Source organism: Cimex lectularius, unplaced genomic scaffold, assembly GCF_000648675.2.
Source record: "Cimex lectularius strain Harlan isolate CLEC.00 unplaced genomic scaffold, Clec_2.1 scaffold22, whole genome shotgun sequence".
In the NCBI taxonomy this organism is placed as follows: Eukaryota; Metazoa; Arthropoda; class Insecta; order Hemiptera; family Cimicidae; genus Cimex; species Cimex lectularius.
Window position 1 is genome coordinate 525,294 of NW_019392657.1, and position 21,809 is coordinate 547,102.

General features: G+C 37.0%; 1 protein-coding gene across 3 annotated transcripts in view; it reads right to left on the bottom strand.

The window, feature by feature from the left end:
- LOC106670739 (lachesin-like) overlaps window positions 1–21,809 on the bottom strand; it is a 340,305-nt gene that overhangs the window by 93,321 nt on the left and 225,175 nt on the right. For all 3 annotated transcript variants that reach the window (XM_014401318.2, XM_014401317.2, XM_014401319.2), the window contains one exon: window positions 13,951–14,124. In XM_014401318.2, coding sequence (XP_014256804.1) covers window positions 13,951–14,124 — 174 coding nt within the window. The remainder of the gene's footprint in view (window positions 1–13,950; window positions 14,125–21,809) is intronic.

Genomic DNA, 21,809 nt, shown 5'->3' on the forward strand with positions numbered 1-21,809 from the left:
CCGTATTAATATATATCGATATACTATATTTCATACCTACATCTGTATTATTGTATAAATTTTAAATGCATCATTCTATATTTTAAAAAATAATAAAAATATAGGTCCATGGCAAAATTGTTGTTACACGTAAAACCCCGTGCTCGAACAGGATAATTCCGTTCTTACAAGGACCAAGGACAACAGTTTACGTTAGAGCTTAACTTTAGATTTCTGATAACTAAAGTAAACAGTTGAACAATTAATAATTTGCATTTATTAACAATTGCACGTTGGGCCACAACATCGACCTAGTGACCTGCCAAGTAACATTGCTAATTATTTTAAGGTTTGTTTTTAATACTTGGTAACATTGTTTATTCATGCATATGTTATCTTCATACTAATGATGCAAAAAGGATTACTAATCTGAATTTCAATTGCCAAAACAAACCCTACAATTAGTCAGGTTTAATTACTAGCTTTCGATGTTCTTTATTTTATGTATGTGTGAGTACACACACGCTAGATTTTTGTCAACAAAGACGACGAATTTTTAATGAAAAATCTTGGGATACGATATTGCATTTATTATTTTAAAACTGAACTCAAAAATATTAAATACGTATTTTTGGTTTTTTTTTTATAACGTTATCGGTTCAAAAGCAATTCCGAGGTGCCATCTCAAAAGGACACCATTTCTACAAGTTTTTTTGTTTCTTGACGTCGAAAACTATAAATAGGATCGTAATAAATGAGATTAGATATGTAAAAAGAAACAAAAACCAAAAAGAATTCCAGTAAAGTAAGTTAAATAAATATTTTACAAAATATCGGATTGATTTTTAACATTTTCGATACGAACTTTATTGTAAACAAAAATTAAAATTTTGGCTGTATTAGCTGGGAGTACATTTTTTTCGTTAACCGGTGTTATTTTTAAAAACTTATAGTTCCTATGGATGTTTTAAAAATTCACATTCATTACAACAGCTAGCAAGCCAAATTTTTCTATTTCTGCTTGTGTAAACCACAATGTAATAACAATAATAATTTTATGACCCCGGTTCTAAGTTATTTATGCGCTTATACAGACCAGATTTGTAGTCTTGTCTGTAGTATACCGAGTTCTAAACCTCGGTGAGACATTTCAGTTTTTAAATTTTTTAAAAATTATTTTATTTATATCCTACACGTTACAAATGTAATCACAATTTTTTTTTCATATGGCCACTGAACTAACAATAATGCCAACAAAGCACATGGAGGATGCTATGAGAAACCAGCCAATGCTGGCACTCAGTGTGAGGGATTATGCGGAAAGGATCTTTCGAGGACATTGTTGATTATTTTTTAGAAACAAATTGAATGTTGCTTATAAGTACTGAAGAGTAGAACCTAAATCAGTTCAATCCCCATCGATAGAGATAGAGAAAAAAGAGTTGGCCACAAGCCCTTTCACACCTCGACATCAGTAGATCTACTGTGTTCTTCTACTTTTTAACTCACTGGCCACTTTTAGGTTATCCATCGCCTTATCTGTGGCTCTCGTAAAATTTCCAAATTTATCAAAATATGAAATAAAATGAAGTTTTCCTCATGTAAAGTATAACTTTAGGGAGTAAAACAATTCTTGGAATCTAGTTCATTCTATTCATCTTTCTTCACCTGATAAATCAGTTATATTAGTCCGCAATGGCGAAATAGTAGGGGATTGGGGTAGGAATGAAAGAGATAAAGCCTTCCACACCTCGACATCAGTAGATCTATTGTGTTCCTGTATTTTTTTTAAAACACTGACTCCTTCAGGTTGTTCATTGCCTTGTCAGCGGCTCTCGTTCTTACTTGCGACTTTTCTCTCCTTGTTGCAAGAATCTACCTACATAGACCCTCACAAAACATAAAATGTATTCTGCGGTCTCTTCCTCTTCCTCGCATCTGCACAATATTACTTCTGAAGAAAATTTTCGTTTTCATTTATTTGATTTTTTTAAATTCCAATGAACATTTAAATTTTAATCATCTAATAAACTCTGTTTCTTGCTATCACGTATCCAGATTAATCGCTTTGATGTAATTATAACATTATTTTTGTTTGGTTAGTGGTGTAAACGTGTTGTGCCGACGTTACAGTAGACTGAAGCCTAGGGCATTTCTTCGAGTAGATCGATTCAAATTGAAAACGCTTTCAAAATGCGGAGGGTAGTTCTGTCTCGCTGTTTTCCTGTTTTAGGATATTTCCCTCTGTATTTGTGTTAGAACGAGGAGAATTCTGCACGGTGAGTCTGGTCGATGACGTCCTTTGAAATATGACACGTAGGGACTGTAAAACGAACGAACCTCTGAGTTATTTATTCTTTCGTTTAAACAACATTCGAAAAATTTAAACCCATAAATAATTCACGACTGTGTTACGAACTTGAAAAAATACATAATGATTCCAAATAGGGTTATTTTTATGTCTTTGATTATCTTAATTTTGTGCATTTACGTCCGTAGAATTAAAGAAATTTAAAAAATACAAAACCTATTGTTAAATAATATTTCTGCAACCACCGGGGTAAAAAAAAGTACTTTTGATCTAATTTTCCATATTATGATGATTGCAAAAGAGAAGTATCTATGAGTTTACCGGTTTTCAAGCCCAGCAGGCCAGGTCGAAAAAAATTAAAGCGTTGAATATGCAAAATGCTAATTATGAGGTATGTGTATGCAAGTTCTGGTTTGACTGCTGCCAAAACCCGCGTATGTGTCTGATTCAGAGAAAGTCTGCTCCATGTCTTAATGTATTTACTTCGGGATATTGGACGAGTAGTTGGACTTGTCGGGCCAACTATTCTATTAACAAGTTTATCGGAATCAGCATGCTTTTTCCTTGGAGGACTATCAGATATGCCTGCAGTAAAATCGTTTGCCCTTTATGCAGGAATGGCACTATTTCTTGATTTTATATTTCAAATAACTTGTTTCCTAAGTCTAATGGCCCTCGATGCATATCGCCAATCGGAAAACCTTTTGGATGTAGCTTGTTGTTTTCATTCACCGTCCAAGTATGAACTTCCTGCAACACCTAGTTTATTATATCGAGTTACGAAAACACTTTACACGCCTTTCTTACTGCACCAGATTACGAGACCAATCGTAATGATTTTGTTCTTTTTTGTTTCTTCTCAGCAAAAGATGGCTTGATCCCGATGCTCAGTGCGCATAGGGACTGCGAAAATGGCTTGAAGAGTTTTCAGCAAGAGGTATCAGGAAAGTTACCAAAGGGATAACTGGCTTGTGGAGGCCAAGCGTTCATAGAGACGTGGCTTGTTGATCCTTCGATGTCGGCTCTTCCTATCATTGCGAAGCAGAATTCGCCAATCGTCGGATTTTTCACCCGCCAGTAGGGAACGTGAGCTGGGTTTAGACCGTCGTGAGACAGGTTAGTTTTACCCTTCTGACGACATGTCATTGCTGTAGTAATCCTGCTTAGTATGAGAGGAACTGCAGGTTCGGACATTGGTTCATGCACTCGGTCGAAAGGTCGGTGGTGCGAAGTTACCATCCGTGGTATTATGCCTGAACGCCTCTAAGGCCGAATCCCGACTATGAGCAATGATGCGATCATGCGACTTTAATAGGCGGTCCGTTAGGTTCGCCCTTCGGGGAGTTCGATGTCCAGACCCTGAATCGTCCGTAGACGACATTATTTCCAGGTAGAGGTATTTCCTTCGCTCCATATTGAGAGCATGAAGGAATGCCACCCAAGAAGTGCTCGAGCCGTGAGCTACTGTCTGGCTCCTCTGTTCCAATTCTTGGAGGAAACAGATTTGTTTTATTGTATATAGAAAAGATAGTTTCATGTACCTAGCGTGTGCTGTAGGAGAATGACTTATTGGCGTAAACGTGTTGTGTGAGTGGGACGATGGCGGAATATTCCGTATCCAATCAACCCTCAATTAGGTTAGTTATATTACAGGCGTAAAGGCTGAGGAATATTGAGTATGTGACAAAAAAAATAGGGTTTTATAATATCATGTTTGTAAGAGAGGAAAGTGTTTTTTTTTTTGCCCCAAAATCTATTTTTTATTTTTTTATTTTCTCGCCTCGATCAGCTTCCTTTTCTTGTGAGGAGGTATGTAACCTTGCAATAAGATGGATACATTTTTATTAGTTAAAAAATTGGTGAAAATCAGCAATGAGTGTTGTTATTACGTGCGTGTATTTAGTGCCGGGGATTAAGCGATAACGCGATCGCTTGGACCGTGCCAGAGGTCGCCGAAGAGAACGGTGAGGAAAACACCTACGAGTGGGCAACGAATAGAGATTCTTCGGAAAACGGCTCGTCCGGATTTTTGTTTTTTTTTCCTTCGTGGGTATTTCCATTTTTGGAGTTTCCACCGGGCGCCTTCCTCACCAGACCACGGCGACGAGCGAGGACTGTCTGTTCGCGGTTTTCGGACAGGATATAGAGGCGGCCCCAATTCTCCGGAGATTTTCTCTTTTATTTGGAGCTGATTTCGGCAGGACTGGAGCCCAGGAGGACTCGGCGGATGGTTGTGCCTGGACCTAAGATTCCAAAGTAAAATTGTTGGTTTACGGGAAAGACTGCATGAAGAAGTGATTTTTGTTTGTTTTAATTTTAGCAATTTTCTATTGTTAATTTAGATGATTAAGTTTTAATTCTTTTAAGTTAGTCCAGATCTGGTTTATTGTTTATTTTATAGCTGGTTAAGGAAACAAAGTACTTATTTTAATTTCACTCTGCTTAGGAATGATAAATCGCCCCATTGTTAAGAGGATTCTTATTTCTTTTTTTTGTGTTTTATTTCCCTCCTTATATACTATAATCATATACATATANTAGTTAAAGGAGTTCCCCATTACTCTGGACGCATAAAATGGGGTGGCGCCCAACTCACCAATATTTCTTTGGTTTTTAATATTTTTTTTATTTTTATTTTATTTTTTTAATATATTTTGTGTATTGCCCCACCACTCTAACCCCCCACTCCCGACGAGCTACCGGGATAAATTTTGCTCTGACCCGAAACAACTTTTGGGAGTAACAAGTACTCCACCGCCTATTTAAGTGAAATGTATGTAAATAGGAAATAATATATTTAAAAGTGTGTGAGAAGGTGAATGGATTTAGAAACTGTAATGACCGAGCTGTTGATAGTCCCTGGAGCTCAACCTTAATGGCCGGACGGATAAAATCTAGTTCTAACCCCGGACTGTGAGCACCCAGGGTGGGTAATTTTTGACGCCTGCCAGTAATTTATTAGAAATTACAAAGCTGGAATTGCCTGTGTACTCGCTTTATGGGTGCGCAGATTTAAGTTTATGTAATCTGAATCAGTAACTATAGGGACGAAAACTAATCAAATCAAGGTTTATTTAAGTACCAACTTTTAGTTAAGTAACCGCCTAAATTATAACTAACTAACCTTCAATCTAAAGGTAACATTAGTACAGGATATCTCCTTGCACAGTCAAAATAAATATATCTACAGTAAATTTATTTATGATCGTAATATTCTTTTTGCAATTATTAACAATTTGTCAATGCATAAGATGGTTTACCTTCAAAATATATCGAATCCAACTAGTTCTATCTACGAACCAATTGTTTTATGGGTTTCAGATTTGATTTGAATTTTTTACAAGAATAATAAAATCATGCGACAGTGGAATATGATATTCAAAACTGAGTAAGCTAAAGCTAAACGTAATTAGGCTTTTGAAAAATTGATTAGCATTAATTGTCCAATAAGGAAAACGTAAAATTAACTGATGATTAAAATTGTGCTAAATAGGAGAAGATTTAGTCATATTAGCTGTCGTAGTATATTAGTATATAATATACTGATGTAAAAAATATACTAAATTTCCAACAAAACCGATCCCGGGTCGGCGTATCTGCTGATAAAAAAAACAAACCTCGGAAGAAGGGTTGAAGTCGAGATTATGTTATAAAATAGTCAAGAACGCGAATTACAATTGTCCACTAAAATCGGAGAAATACTTCTATGGGTTGGTAGGTGTAAACCATAAAATACAAAACTTTTTTCAATCGGGACCAAGTACATTTACAAGCGTATACGCATACTGGCACAAAATCCAAACACTCACACCAAATCCAGTGGGCCTTTTCTCAATCACATTTTAATTTCTTATGACATAAGTAAATAGTGTAATTTTATTAGATAAAAAATTGCCAAATAGATGGTTCAAAACATATTTGAGATCTTAGTTTTGGGTATAGATTTTACAATTTACAGGAATTGACAAATTTATGTTAACATTAAAAGAAATGTGCAAGTATTTTAGTATGATTTAAATTTCCATTAATTTTACATGGATGTGGTTTTGGATTCGGCTGAGGAGACAAAATTGAACAATTGATAATCTCTTCGCCTAAAATTTTAGAAAATGTACAGCTTTAGTCGTATTGAGATAAGTAAATACTATTGATATCTGTGGGAAAAGTGACTTTTCATTTGGACTATATGAATTGTTTTTATTAAATAACAATACAACATTTTATTTAACATGTTTTGACATTTTGATAATGATGACTGATTTATACAGGGTGAATTGCTACTCGTGCTACAAACTTCTCCAGTAGATTCTTCACCCTAAAATGAACAAAAAAGTTCATATTGTCCATGGTCCGATTCTCAACCATTTCAGAGTAATTTCGCTTTTTATCGATTTTGAAAGATATCACGTCCTGGCGTCGGAAAATCGTGATATCTTTTAATCTAAACATTTCTCTGAAAATCTAATAGCACCGTTGAAATTCCCGTTAATTTTTCAATAAGAAGATGACGGTGGCAAAATGTTTGGGCTAATTTTTTGTGTTTTATTTCAGCCAGAACTACAAAAAGAGTGGAAAATTGTGTAAATCGGAAAGTGTATAAAGTAATCCAGAGTTTCTAATTTTAGTCTCAGAAGGCAGCAAATTTGAGGAAAACTACCTGATTTAATAACGCTTCCAACGCACTCGTCATTTTCTTATTTAGTGGTTGTGAGACCAAGATGTTGATGACAAAAAGAGAAAAAATGGTGGTTCAAGGATTGCTAATGTTTGAGAGTGACTTGCTACTCGTGCTACAAACTTCACCAGTAGATTCTTGACCCTAAAATGAACAAAAAAGTTCATATTGACCATGGTCCGATTCTCAACCATTTCAGAGTAATTTCGCTTTTTATCGATTTTGAAAGATATCACGTCCTGGCGTCGGAAAATCGTGATATCTTTTAATCTAAACATTTCTCTTAAAATCTATAAGCACCGTTGAAATCCCCGTTAATTTTTCAATAAGAAGATGAAGGTGGCAAAACGTTTGGGTCTTTCTTCCTTGACCTTCTAGCTGTTTGTAAACTTCTTAAGCATTACATACTAAATGGGCATTAAATTAAATTAAAAAATTTCAATGGAATTATGATTTTGATTCTCTCTAAAAATTAACGGGGATTTCAACGGTGCTTATAGATTTTAAGAGAAATGTTTAGATTAAAAGATATCACGATTTTCCGACGCCAGGACGTGATATCTTTCAAAATCGATAAAAAGCGAAATTACTCTGAAATGGTTGAGAATCGGACCATGGACAATATGAACTTTTTTGTTCATTTTAGGGTGAAGAATCTACTGGAGAAGTTTGTAGTACGAGTAGCAATTCACCCTGTATATGTAAGCCGAAATCTACACATGTACGTACACACGTACGCGCGAGTACAGATGAGGCTACTTTTTCTCGCAGTCCAACGGCAATTCCAACTGTTATGATTTACGATAAATTACCGGCAGGCATCAAGGATCATCAGCCTTAGTGGTTAGGTTCCTTGATTTATCCGTCCAGCGACAAAAGTGTTACAGGAGCTATCAGCAGTTTGGTCATTGCTTCCCCCAACGCAATCCGCTTTTTATCTCAACCAATACCTTAAATACAGATTAATTCATTGAAATATATTAATTGGTCAAGCAGACCACGAAAACTACTGAATTTAATACGTTAAATGAGGTATATTCACTAAAGCTCTCCGTGGTCATTTAGAATAAAATAGATTACATGACATTGAAAAATGGCAAAAAGAAGGCAAAATTCAACAGGTGAGGTTGAGATGGGAAGTTAGTGTCCGAGTGGATCGAAATCACGATAGCTCAAGTGGTAGAGCAGCAGCGTATTTAACCGAAGTTCGTGGGTTCGAATCCCGCTTGTGACACCATCTTTTTTATCCCAACCAATACCTTCAATACAGATTAATTAAATGAAAGAAATTATTCGGTCAAGCGGACCATGAAAACTAGTGAATTATATACAATAAAACAACCCTGATTCCTTCAATAATTAGAAGACTGAACCGAAATGCATCGTTGCATTCTTCTCGTCCCCATTCTCTTATTGGGAGGTATTTTTACGCGCTCTCTATAAGGAGCCAAGTTGCACTTTTCAATGAGGTGGGACATTTCTCTACATGCCTGTCACTAAAGCGAACTTTGGCCCAAAAGTTGGTGTCCAAGACTCAACATCGTCCTTTTTGCTACGGGTCAGATTCTCCGAGGGTAACCTGTTGACAGTGCTCTTGATACGGAAAAATTTCTCTGCCGATCCGGCCCAGTTTTTATTCCTCAGTGGGCCAGTTCGTGGTGGTTAAATCCGGAAGTTAGACGTTCCGGCTTTCGCCGCCTCGTCCGCCGTTATCCTCCAGACCTATTTGTCCGGTGCTTAGACAACAACTACAGTTGCCAGGTTGTGGAATCTCTTCAAAAAGAGACTACAAAAAACCTATTAGGGAACAAGAAGTAACCGGCCTCAGAGAGTTGATGCAAACTACGTACATAATATGTTTTGAATTTTCATGAAAGGCCAAACTTATATAATATTGATTCTTTATAACTTCCTGATGAACAGCAATTCAGTACAATGTATAGTAAATATAATTGTTTTTTTTTTAATTATTGATTTTGATTATTTATAACTATGCTTTATATTGATGAAGACCTTGAATTTTTTATTATTTATCATACTAATATCCTGTAATTTGGTCGAGCTCGTTGGTGCTATACGTGGTGCCACGTTTTGTTCTTATTCCGTTTGTTCTGCCCAATACCCAATTCATTTAATTACTTTTTTAGCGTCTCTCTCTCTCTCTCTCTCTCTCTCTCTCTCTCTCTCTCTCTCTCTCTCTCTATTTCGCAGAACTTGATAATTTCTCCCTTTAAGCTCGTGATTCTTGTCAATTTCCCTTAGAAAATGATTCATTACGAGTCTGAAAATCAGATTGTAGATGTAATCCCGCAAAGTTTTTATCATTGAAACGATTGATGATTATAGTAAAGAAATTTTAAGGAAATTTGTGTCAATATCGTGAAATTTTTATGTCATTCTGTGTACATTCAAATTCTAGATTAAAAATCTGGAAAATTTAAACTTTGGTAAATAACTCAAATTTAATTATTTTACCATGTCAATAGGACAAATAGAAAGATCATACAATGGCCAACTACGACCCATATTTAACCCGCACATAGGTCTTCTTGGTGTATTTGAGGCCGCTCTCATAGCCAATGTCCCCCAACTATTTTCAACCTTCGTCAATATGGACCATTACATACCGTCCTCCTCTACACAGTGGCCTAACTGTGTTGGGCCAATGTTTGGACAATAATGAAGAGGGGTTATTACAATTCATTTCTAGAGAAGTGTTCGTAACTCTTCAACCTGATGAAACGCGTTTAATGCTAAAAATCCGGGTATAAACAACAAATCCTGTGAGTAAAACCATCATTTACAAAAAGTGAATCTTCACCGATCAATTCACCCATACTTTACTATTTCTTCTGCAGGTTGTTGCGTTTAAAGGAATATATGTGATCAGGAGGTTTATGATATTTAGGAATCAAAAAATGACGAAATATTTGCATAAGAAAGGATAATGAGTGGTTAGTAGAATATTTCAAAGTTAACATTTTATCAATAGTTTTGTGATTTCCAGGCCGAAAATTGATAGGAATTTTTTTTTCAAAAATAAGTATTTAAAACTTTTTTATTGCAAAATTTCAACTTTTGCTCCAAGGTGGACAAATATTTTAATCTATTTTCTACTTCACAAATTAGGCATTTCATTATCTACAATATTCATAGATAGCTGCCAAACAGAATTTGGCGTAGTGACCGAGCGGCGCAGCAAAGTAGGTCTCAACATTTTTTTTTTCTTTTTAGCAATAAGCTAAGTAAACGTTACGTTTTGGATCACAAAAAATAAATAAAATAAAATCAGGTCTTCCCATCTGCCTCTTTTTGTTGGTATATTAGATATTGATGTTTATTTTCTTTTAATGGTAAATTGATTTTTTTCAGCGATCGCTCTACTTAAATTATCTAAATTTCAAAGTTACTTCCGCAATTACTTTGAGAATCTCCTACGGGAAATTTCCTACAGTCCCCTCTTAACCCATGGAAGCAAGGGGGGTTTCCAGGCACCAAAATAATGGTGTATCCTGAGAGCGTGGCGTACTCTCTAAAACACAAACTGATTTCGTGTTTACCTGTGCGCATGAACTCCGTAAACACACTCCGCGTTTATATGGAAGATTGGACGAAGGAAGCGAAAGGCATGCGAGGATGCGAAGACTACGCTTATTGAGACAGTCGAATTCGTAAAAGGAGTTGTTGAATCAGCCTCGCTGCTCGATCAGTAAGCACAGAGGTACCTGTTCTTGTCTAGAAAGACAGGGTTGGGGTAGCGCAAGAGCGTTCCATGTTCTTAACCCAGTAGCGGGCTATGTGGGAATAGAATTGTAGTTAAAAACCAGTGTTCGTCGGTGCCTTCATAGGCTTCCTTTACCGAAGGCAGCGTTCCTCTAGTGTGTGGTTAGAAATTCCACTATAAACAAAACGGCCAAATCGGCCCCGAGACGACTGGCTGGGATAGGGCCGACTTGTTCGGCTCTCAAACAGTCATCTCGTCTCACCCACCTTGGTAGTCCACTATGTGTGGAACTAAGGGCGACGACGGGTGGTATAGTGGAACGGCTCACCTCGAGTTCTCATCCACGGCCCTTTCTCAATCCGGGTTCCTTCATTCTATCCTGTGACCCCCCCACCCTTGGTTTCAAGAGGGGGGTATCCGGGCACAAAATAAAGGTGCAGCCCAGAGGGCGTACCAACCTCTCTAAAGCACAACCTGTACTCGTGTCGGCCTAGGTTCGGCAGGGGCGGTGGGGGCCCTTAGCAGAGTCATACGAGGGCCAGTGATCCTGTCTTCATAGACCACGGGTAACGGGTCCATCTCTACCACGAGTTAACTGAAAAGTTTCAAATTCAGCCCTAGTTACACTAGGAATGGATTCGTGGTGGTACGTGGTGACGCCCCTGGCGGTAACTTAGACAGAGGCTGTCTTCTATTTGTGACCTTCGTGAAGCTTGCGTATGATCAACGCAATTACCCCCCGCCTCCCGGGAGAAGTTGCGACCGGACGACAGCGTGTAAGCGTTGAGGACGAGATGATTATGCTGAATAGTCCCTCGAATGCGTGAGTAAGCGAATGGAAACGGGTAGTGAATCGGTTTCTCTGACTCGAGTATGCTTTGCATAGTTATGTGTATGACCGGCGTGGTACCCTTGACGCAGCGAAAGATCGGACCACCTAGGCTAAGCCTATGGCGTCCCTCGAATGCGCATGGCAGGTGTAGGCTGAGCTCGACAGGAGGTTTTACCGTAGGTGGTGCTCATCTAGCGAGTGGTTAGCAATTCCACTAAAAACAAAACCGCGGCCGGGGCGGATCCGGTAGTTTCTTCGCTATGGGAAGCCTCAATACTCTAGGAGTTAGAGTCGTCGTCCTCTATCTAGGGAATACGCGGGAGAACAGTCTGATGTATTTCGGCCTGTTAGCCCTTTGCGTGCGGCATACGACCCGATGCACAATTGCACAATGTGGGCCCGACCATTCGGAGTCGACAAGCGGAGAGGGAGGTTGTCTTGTCCCTTAGGGGCTGGGGCGTCTCTAGACAAATGCTGCGGCGGTAACACTATTCCGTCGTATGCGGGGGTGCGTCAGCTCTCATCTCGAGAATCAAAACGTCCGATAAGGCCGAAAAGACCAGGTGCGGACGTTAAAATCCTCATGTCTTGTTGACGATGAGTTCTCGGGAACGGATCCGGTAGATCCGACGCTGGTGGGACCCCCTTACACTCAGGGAGATAGAGCTGTCTTCTCTATCAAGATAGTATTGTACGGTTAATAAGCTGCTGCATTTCAGCACCAAGTGAACGGTTTTCCAATAGCTATGCTGCACACGGTCGGGTGTGTAGATGTTGACCCATCACTCCCGAAAGGGCAAGCGGGAGAAGTCACTATAGTCTATGGACCTCACAGGATTAACCCTGATAACTTGTGAGCGGAGGTGTGTCGCTCCCATCTTCAGAATCAAATAAGGCCATGTGCCTGGGGAGCACACGTTAAAAAATCTCAGTGTCCTTTTGATAACATTATGACCTCCAATGGGAAACATATATATATATCTACATTTAATGTTAAATTATTTTGTGTGAGGAAAGAAGAGAGTGATGTGTTCTATTTACTGTTTAATCCACTCTTTCACTGGAGATTTTAATCCTCGGGTGTTATTTTAGAATTGACGAAGGGATTGGGGCGCCATCTGAATAATATTTGAATTCGGCATGAATTTGAAATATGATTTATATCCAGAAAATCGACTTTTTTCGTGGCATTATCGTCATTGTCTGAAAGACTTTGGGACTTGTTAATCTGATGCAGGAACGCCAAAACCGCCGACGGTTTCCGTTCCACGCCTCTTATCCCGATTATCTATCCCGGCGGGTTTCCATAGTAACACAAGAGCGACTAGTCGTACAATGGTTTATACTTCTAAATCACTAATTCGGATTAACGGATTAAGTTTAGATGATTTTATTTAATTGTATTTGAATCTATTTTACCATGACTTTCCAAGAAATATAATGGGATTCAAAGACAATCGTGGAGCTTTGTTGTTTCTAACTTTGATAGAACAAAATTGTAATTATATCTTGTTTAGTTATAAAAGATACAGTGCTGTATTTAAATTTATCTGAGTGCATTCAAACACTTATCTTCTGTAATGTTAGTTTATCTTTTATTTAAGTTAGTGTCCCTTTATATTCAGTAATTACTATTCTTTATTTTGGTCGTTAACAATCACTCATAATCATCATCCTCACTAGCTTGGTCAGTTAAACGCGTTTCTGTATTCCTCTTCGACGGTTTTGTCATTTCGCCAGAGATTGGTGTGTGAAACTGTCTAACATTGTTGTATTTAAATTTAAATTGAATTGTTTTGTTTAATTTAGATGGTCCTTAAGTCTAGGTTATCTTGTTTTATATATAATTGCAGAATAATAAGGAGCGTAATACCAAAAACCTGGACACGGTCTTTGTGGAATATTGACTACCACCCCACAGACCTGTCAGAACAATTAATTTAAATTAGGTTAATGAATGGATAATTTTTACTGTATGTGAATGTACTTATAGGCGAGAATGAAGGGCGACAAGGTGAAAACCCCTTGGACCTCCCCATGGGCTCCCAACCGTAAGTTTAGGAAGTACTTAATTTTAGGGAAGTTGTTGGGATGGTGTCTCAGCAGTATATGGATAACAGTTGAGAGCCGACAAACGTAGATATTGTTTTGAATGTTATGAATTGTATTTTAATTGACTTAGGACATTTTAAACGCGCGTTTAAGAAGGGTTAGATAGATATAGTAATAATGATAAAAAAGCCGGCCGGAAAAATAAGATATTATATTATAATAGTTTTAAATATTAAAACTTGACATATCATTACGTCAAAATGTTATTCATAACAAAAAGTGGTATTAACAAAAAATATTGTCGAGTTGCTTAATTTTTTAACATATAGGCTAAAATTGAATTAATTTCAAATAAAAAATATGTCATTAAAACTCACCCCTTAACATGTCGCCCCCTCGGCCTCTTTTGAGCAGAATCGGTTCTCCGTCTTCTCTTTTCCACGTTATCCTAGGTTCAGGGTGCCCAGCGGCCTTGCATGTCAAAGTTGCGTTTTCGCCCTCCTGAATGCTAACATCCGCCGAGGTTTCATCGTAAAGGATGTCCGGAGGCACTGGAATGATTAAAAAAACAGCGAAATCAAATTAAATTCGTACGACAGCCTAATATTTATGACACACGCGAACATTCCGGCGGGCGTGTAACTGATTTAACCCCTATTTAAACCGTTGTGGGTTGGGGGTTGATTGCTATTTTATGCCTCGCCCACTTAGCAAAACAGTGGGACCCAATTAAAATTATTAATTAGATTAAACACATTTCAAAAACAGAGGTGTTCACTTTTAATGAGCGATTTTCAAGGGATGATTTAAAAATATATTTTTTATTTTGGTTTACATACATCAAAGACCTTTTTCCATTTATACACGATGCATGAGGTATGAGAGAGATAAATCACAAAACAAAATTAATAATAAAAAAAAAGATTTAAAAAATATATTCATATATTCATATTATAGAAACCCAGAAATTTTACTCCTCACTTTACCTAAAAACATAAATGATAAAATCAATAATTGGACCATTTTACTTTCTTCTTTCATTGTTTTAATTATAGTTAAATATAATAGATAATTTTTTTAGGGGACAAGCTGAATAATTTAAAAAAGTAAAAAATAAAAGTAATGACAATCTAGTTGACAGCTGATTATTTTATAAAGAAACTAGCCGTCCCCTCTAGATTTGGTGGCCATTTTCCTACGAAGCGAATATAGCGTTCGAGGGCGCTAAGACTACGCTGACGGAGCCCCTCGAATACGTGCGGGGTAGTGGATGGGGAACGGTGAAGTGCAACAAACAACCTATCCCGTTCCCGCGACCACTACCCTACACGTGGCGCAACTGTTAGGATCTATTTGGAGACTGAACAAAAAGAAGATCGCAACTGTTCATTCAGTAAAGTAGCAAATACTGACTGTGGCGGCAGGGGGGTGGGGGTCAACCTGAGAGGTGGTATTTGTTCCCGACCAACAGGAACAAATACCATCTGGGGAGGAGTGCGGGTGGACTTCTGGGGAGGAGTGCGCGCAGACCGTCGGGGTCGGCGGGTGCTGCATCAGAGACACACGAGGGTTAGGGTACCAGATCCTGTCTGCAAAGACGGGGGAGGGTGCTTACCCATCTGAACTACGGGGTACCAGAAAATGTTCCAAGTCCAAACCCAGCTACATGGGAGTGAACTTGCTGTGGCTTCGTGAGCAGGCACCTGGCAAGAACTTAGTGTGAATCTGTTGTATGGGGGTGCCGGTATTGGTTTTCTTCCGAGGGCAATGTTCTTATAGGGAGTGGTTAGACCATCCACTTTAAACAAGACCTCGGCCGGTGTGTAACTGGTAATTCTTACGCTGGAGGAGCCCCAGTATTATGGGAGAAAGAGTCGCCTTCTCTATCTAGGGAGCTCGGCGGAGCGACAAAGGCTGATGCATTTCAGCCACTTGGAGTTACCCTTTCCGAGCGGTATGTGGTCTACTGCTTAAGCAGCCCCATCCACTCGGAATGGAGAAGCGGAGAGAGAAGTCCGTCTCGCTGGCTTCTACACCAAAACTTGAGCCTGTAACACCCCTCCAGTCGCGAGCGAAGGTGCGACACCTCTCATCCTGAGAATCAAAACGTCTGGTAGTGTGGAAAGGCTGGGTACGGACGTTAAAGGTCTTCACGTCCTTTTAAGGGCTAACGAGTACCTACGGGAAAGAACGTCCCCTCTAGGTGGAGCTTTCATTTACTTTTTTTCAGTTTTTCTCCTTACGCTTCACATTCTTACATTCTTTTTATAATGTAAAATGCCAAACAATAAATAATATGAAGATGATCCTTTTCATTGCTGCTGTTGAAAATGTATTTTTTACTCTTTGATCAGTATTTCTTGTTAATTTCACTAAAGACGTTAATTATGTTCTTTGTTGGTATTAAGTAAAACGTAAACGCTTTTCAAATCAAAGGTTTGTTTATTCGCTTAATCATAGTACATCGTTCACGTCTCCGAATTTATCTTTGGGTGACAAAGAGGATGTCAAAGTTTGGTAAATGAAGGACTGGAGACTTTAGTTAACTCGCTGCTTGTTCTAAGGGTGTCCCCCTTAAAACCGGATTTAGAATTAATTGTCCCGAACTAATTAGTTTTGTGCGAACAAGTCGGCAAATTGTCTGGACTCCTACTTAACAACATCTATCTCCGAGGCTCCCATTTATTAGGACAGAGGTTGCCCGCTATTAAGAAGACTTAGTGCCTCCAGGTAAATTAAATCAATGGGTACAGTTTTAACCAATAGGGCGAGAGTTGTAACGAACAATTATTTCTCCTGGGAAAGTAGGAGCCCAACTACCGACTAAAACAAACTAAAACATTTATTTGTTTGGAAGCCGTTTCCGCTTAGAAACAGAACCTTAATTCAACTTTTACCCGGTTTACTCTCACTGCATTACAAAATTATACTGCGTGTAACAACAACTTGTATAACAATGAAGGCTACGAGTGTGGCTACTGAAGGAAAAACGGGGTTTGTTAATAGGCCATTAATGGGGAAGTACTTGAATCACATTGCTCTTGAGTCACCATAAACCTTTTCCAGCTCTAAACTAAATGAACTTTTAATTATTTCCACCTGATTGATTTGAAATGTTGGAAAAGGGAAGAAAGATTACAAATCCAATCATCATCTCAAAAACACTAAATAGCAAATATTTTAAATTTTAAATTTTCAAAGAGCATTAAATATTTTAACTACGTTGTAGATATACATTTTACAATATTTATTTATAAATATGAAAAAAAAATTGTTAAATTTCAAATATTGTTAAAACGAAAGAAGATTAGTACACTATTGTTCTGTTTGTTTTCCAAAGAACAAGAACGCATTTTACTTATTTGCAGTAATTTCTTGTGTCTCGGATTGAAATATGACACCTAAATGTGTTTAAAACTGCCGTCGAATTGTAAATCTTACACGATAACCCTATGGTAAATTATTATGTGCCGTTGTGTAATTGAAACTGTTACAATATTTTTTTTTCTTTCCAAAAGGTAGATCGGGGATGAGGCCAAACTGTTAAACTGTTACGTTGCATATTAGAAAAATTTTGCATAACTTTCCCCCTATTTCAAGGTCACCGTTATATTTAACGTCTTTGAAATATCGTTGACGATATTTGGAGATTTTTTACATATCGGATTATCGATTTCCTTGGAATTTTGGAGTAATTCAGGTTTTACATAGTTGTAACATCCAAGTTTGTAGACAAAGTATTTCTTCCTTTCAAGGATGTTATGGATTTTTTCTTGACTGCTGACGATAGTTAGACAATACTGGGGACCTGATAGTTGTTCAAGCTCTAACATACAAAATAAACATTGCCTGGCGATTCGAATAAATGAAATTCAAGAGGAAAAGTATTCAAAACTCTTACGAAAAAAAAACCGTTTAGTTTAGTGCAGTTAATCATATACACACTCATTGTAACCACATTCTATACCAGTCGCCTAGAATTTTAGCTTTTTTCACGCATTGTAAAATGTCATGTGAAATCAAAAATAATTTTATTATAATTGGACTTTATCGTCACCCGTTAACAACTAGGCTATTCTAGAACAAATAACGTAGAAGGCTATTTCAGACAGCATGCGGACATCAACCCATTTAGCATTACCGTTCACTCTAACGTTATGCAAAATCTTCCTAATGTAAACAACCCATTCTGCGATAAGATGAACCAAAATAATTGCAACATCTAAATAACAGAAAATATTTTTTTAATAAACAAAGATTGTGTCCTAGGGTAACTGTAAATTTGCAGTGCATCTGTCTAAAACGGGGAGAATAGCCAAAATGATCGTAATCTCTGTTTTGTTCAAGGGAATTTTGGTTCTTCTACATCTTCAGTTACAGTTCTTCTTGGGAATTATTTTGCCAATCGTGTTTGTTTTATTTAACCACGGATCAGGGCAATCAGAAACAATCAAATGATCAATTGAATTTTCACAATTTAATTTTATAATATTACCTATAATGAAGATGCGTTAGGTAAGGTCTACAAATAGCTTCGAAACAAATAAAGGAACCGGATCAGGTAAATTCTATGCAAGCGCGAAAATGAGCTTTCAAACTCATTAGGGTGAAATACACTTAGGTTTTTTAAATTGAAATTTACCCTCTCAATGATCTTATCAAATCATAAAAGAGGCATCAAAAATTCTCCTTAGAGAATACATCAAAAACGGTCAGTGAATTTATCTGCAAACTCAAAAAATTGGGGAAACATCTTAACAATATCTTAGGTGCAGGGTAGTTCTGTGTAATGAAAAACAGATATTCTAGAGGAAGATCTGAACCTATAAATGTCGGCGAGTTTAAGTAAATTGACTTCTCCCAAAGGAAAAAACGAGCAGTGTATGTTGAAAAGTGACGCTGACTTTTCTTTTTTTTCGTTCTAGTACTAAATACTCAACTTTTAATTGATAAAACAAAGTATTACTACAAATTAACATGTCGTCATTTCTTTTTAGTTGATTAATTAAAGGAAGAATTTTTAATTAAAGGAATTTAAAAAAAAAACAAGAGGAGTGGACAAACTCCAGAAGTGCGAGACACTGTTTAACTTCACTAAAACTGAGAAAAACTCACTAGTTTTCGTGGGACGCTTGACCAAATAATGTCTTTCAATTAAATAATCTGTATTTAAGGTATTATTTGAGATAAAAAGCGGACCACGAAAACTAGTGAATTTAATAAGTTAAATGAAGTATATCTTCACTAAAGCTCTCCGTTGCCATTTCATTTGTCGCCGAGAATCAAATAGATTACATGAAATTTGAAAAATAGCAAAGAGGGGTGCAAATTCAAATGGTGAGGTTGAGATGGGAAGTTAGTGTTCCAGTGGATCGAAATCACGATAGCTCAAGTGGTAGAACAGCGGCGTATCAAGCCGAAAATCGTGGGTTCGACTCCCGCTCGTGACGCTGACTTTTTTTATCTAAACCAATACCTTAAATACAGATTAATTAATTGAGAAAAATCTTCCTAACGCAAAATATGGTAAAAGTCAGAGGACTGATAGGACTACACTTACACAAAATGGGCATATTGAATGATGATTCCATTTGTAGGTTATGCAATTAGGAAAAAGAAACTGCCCCTCAAATTACCTTCGAAGAAAATGCTTAATAGGGACAAAACGTAGGATATCAAAAATATCCAGGGAAAAGCATTGCAACAATAACAGTCAATGATCTAATAGTTTGTAAGGGAAGGATAGCGTAACTGAAATTATCTAAAAGACTAGAAAAATTATTAGCCATAAGGCTGCTGTGCTTGGTGAATACAAAACTTCCGCTTCCTAGTCATCGTCCGACATCATCATCAAAACGAAAAGGTAAAGAAAAAATGTATCTTATTTATTTTGGAGCCGACTGAATAAATAGAGAATACAAATTATAAAAATGATAAATTTAACAACTCAGCAAGCTACTACAATTCTTTGGTTGTTATAATAAAAGTAATCGTTTGAAGTAAAGTGTTCTTCTAACGGCGAAATATATAAACATTTTACACAGGAAGTAAAAATTAATTTTTGAAAGAAATATTTCCAAAGAAACTTTTTAAGGATAGGCGAAATAATTAAGGATACGCAGTATAAACATAACTCAAATTGCAATAAAACATAACGACAAAATATTTTTCTTTTCTTAGAAAATGTTTTCGACAAACTTCTGTGTTTTATGTGACGATATACAATATCTGTGTCCGTTCGGCCGTAAGTGCTTTGGAGTTTTTCCAAATATAAATTTTTTAAAGATAAGACCCAGAATGCCATCCTTTTAAACTAGGACCTGCCCAAAGCGACTACAGCATTAGATTCTCCATTCAAACTACCCAAAAAGCACTTAACACTGTTAAACATGTTAGAATTTTAAGTCAACCTGGACTGACATTGTACGCTTTCCGATTGATTTATGGATTGTTTTGGCCGTTTGCTTTACACATTACTATTCAAATAATCGATTTTCGAATATTACAAGTTACTGGACGTAGGACGTTTTTTATTTATACGTTTAGCGCCTACATAGCAAAAGGACAATTCTAGAAAATCCAGGACAGGATAATTTATCGAGTAAATGTTATCAATTCTAAAAAAAAATTATGTCCTTTATAGATCGTCCTTTTCAATTTTGGAATTTTAGAAGCCGTGAATTAGAAAATAGTGTATAAGATATTAATTTAAAAAAAACATATAAATCATCAAAGCGATTAATGTAAAGATTAAATGATAGAGTTTGCATTATGTTGTGCTTGATCTCATCTGTAGCACTGATCTTGATAGTTTATATTTAATCATTCTATTGGTACTAAAGGATGTGAACGAATTTAATGCTTTTACCACTGCTTCAATTTAGTCTACTTCTACTTTTTTCTTTGTAATTGTCTATTTAGCCATTATGTTTATTTAAATGTAGGCTAAAATTTTAGTTTTGGTTTTTGTTGTGGGGGAGATATAGAAACAGTCCCCACTTGCCTTTTTTTAATTTGGAATTCGTTTTAGGTTTATAGAAAAAAAGAGATAGTTTATTATTGCTAAGAGAGTCATAAAACAATTTTATATGTGACATGCCTGAAAGTGAATTCCAACGCATGTCTTGCAGCGGATTACATAAATTGTTAAAATGAATTTTTTTTTTAATCGGTTGAGGTGGCGGGTTGAAGGGAATTCTTGATATCAAAGTATTGTAACATTGGTCGACCATTATCTCATTTAATTTGGCGAAGGATAAACTGTTCACGGTCGTGACTATTGGGTTTTGGAGATCTGTATGAAGAACAAGAAACATCCTGTCTTGAGGAAATTGTATCCTGTTTTATGGCATATTGTTAATGGCAGTGGATATGTCCTTTTTTATGTGTTTTGTCCGTCGAACCCCAAATACGGCAGGAATATGATGAGATGTTATGTGGGATAAAAAGAGGAGACGTTTTGAGTCAATAAACAAAAGAGGGCACTAATTGTAATCTTGCCGGGTCATTTTGAGATCTAAGATGCCACCTTAATTGAATGCCTCATTGTTTAGGCGCGTTTGTTCGGTAAATGATGTACCTACCGTAATGATTCACAATACAGAGAGTTTGAGGTACTGCTTACTTTTTCCTATAATGTTTCTGACTTTGCCTTATTGAAGTTGGGTTTATTCGTTGTAAATATTAAGTATAGAAATGGTCGAAGAATCGGCTTAGAGGCACTCGATCTTACATGAGTTCGAATCTTGATAAAAAAATCTTTTATTTAGCAGAAAAAGTTTTCATGCAAATATGACATTAGTCGGAGTTTTAGCCTATAAACGTATCAGGCATATGTTATGTTATAGTATGTTATGCAATGTCTTATCTAGGAGTGATTCAAGGCCGACATTCATGTCATCAAAAGTCTGGAGTGTCAAGAACCCTATATAACTGCTAATCACAGGCATGATACTTACGAAAGCTAACTTGTATATGAGGTAGGAGATCTGTTAGAAGTTCAAGAAAGTGAATATGAGCTTTTCAATACCGTGAAGTACAATTGAGTCGGTGGCTCGCTTATTTTTTTTATTCGATGTTTTAATTATTATGTATAGCCGTCGAACTCTGTGTTCTGGTCAATTCTGATCCTCCTACAAGGAGAAAAGGCATCAGCCCATTTTTTTTAATCTTCTTCGAGCAGTGCGTTCAAAAATTTGGACACCTCGAAATTCCTGGGGCTTGATGAATCGCTTGA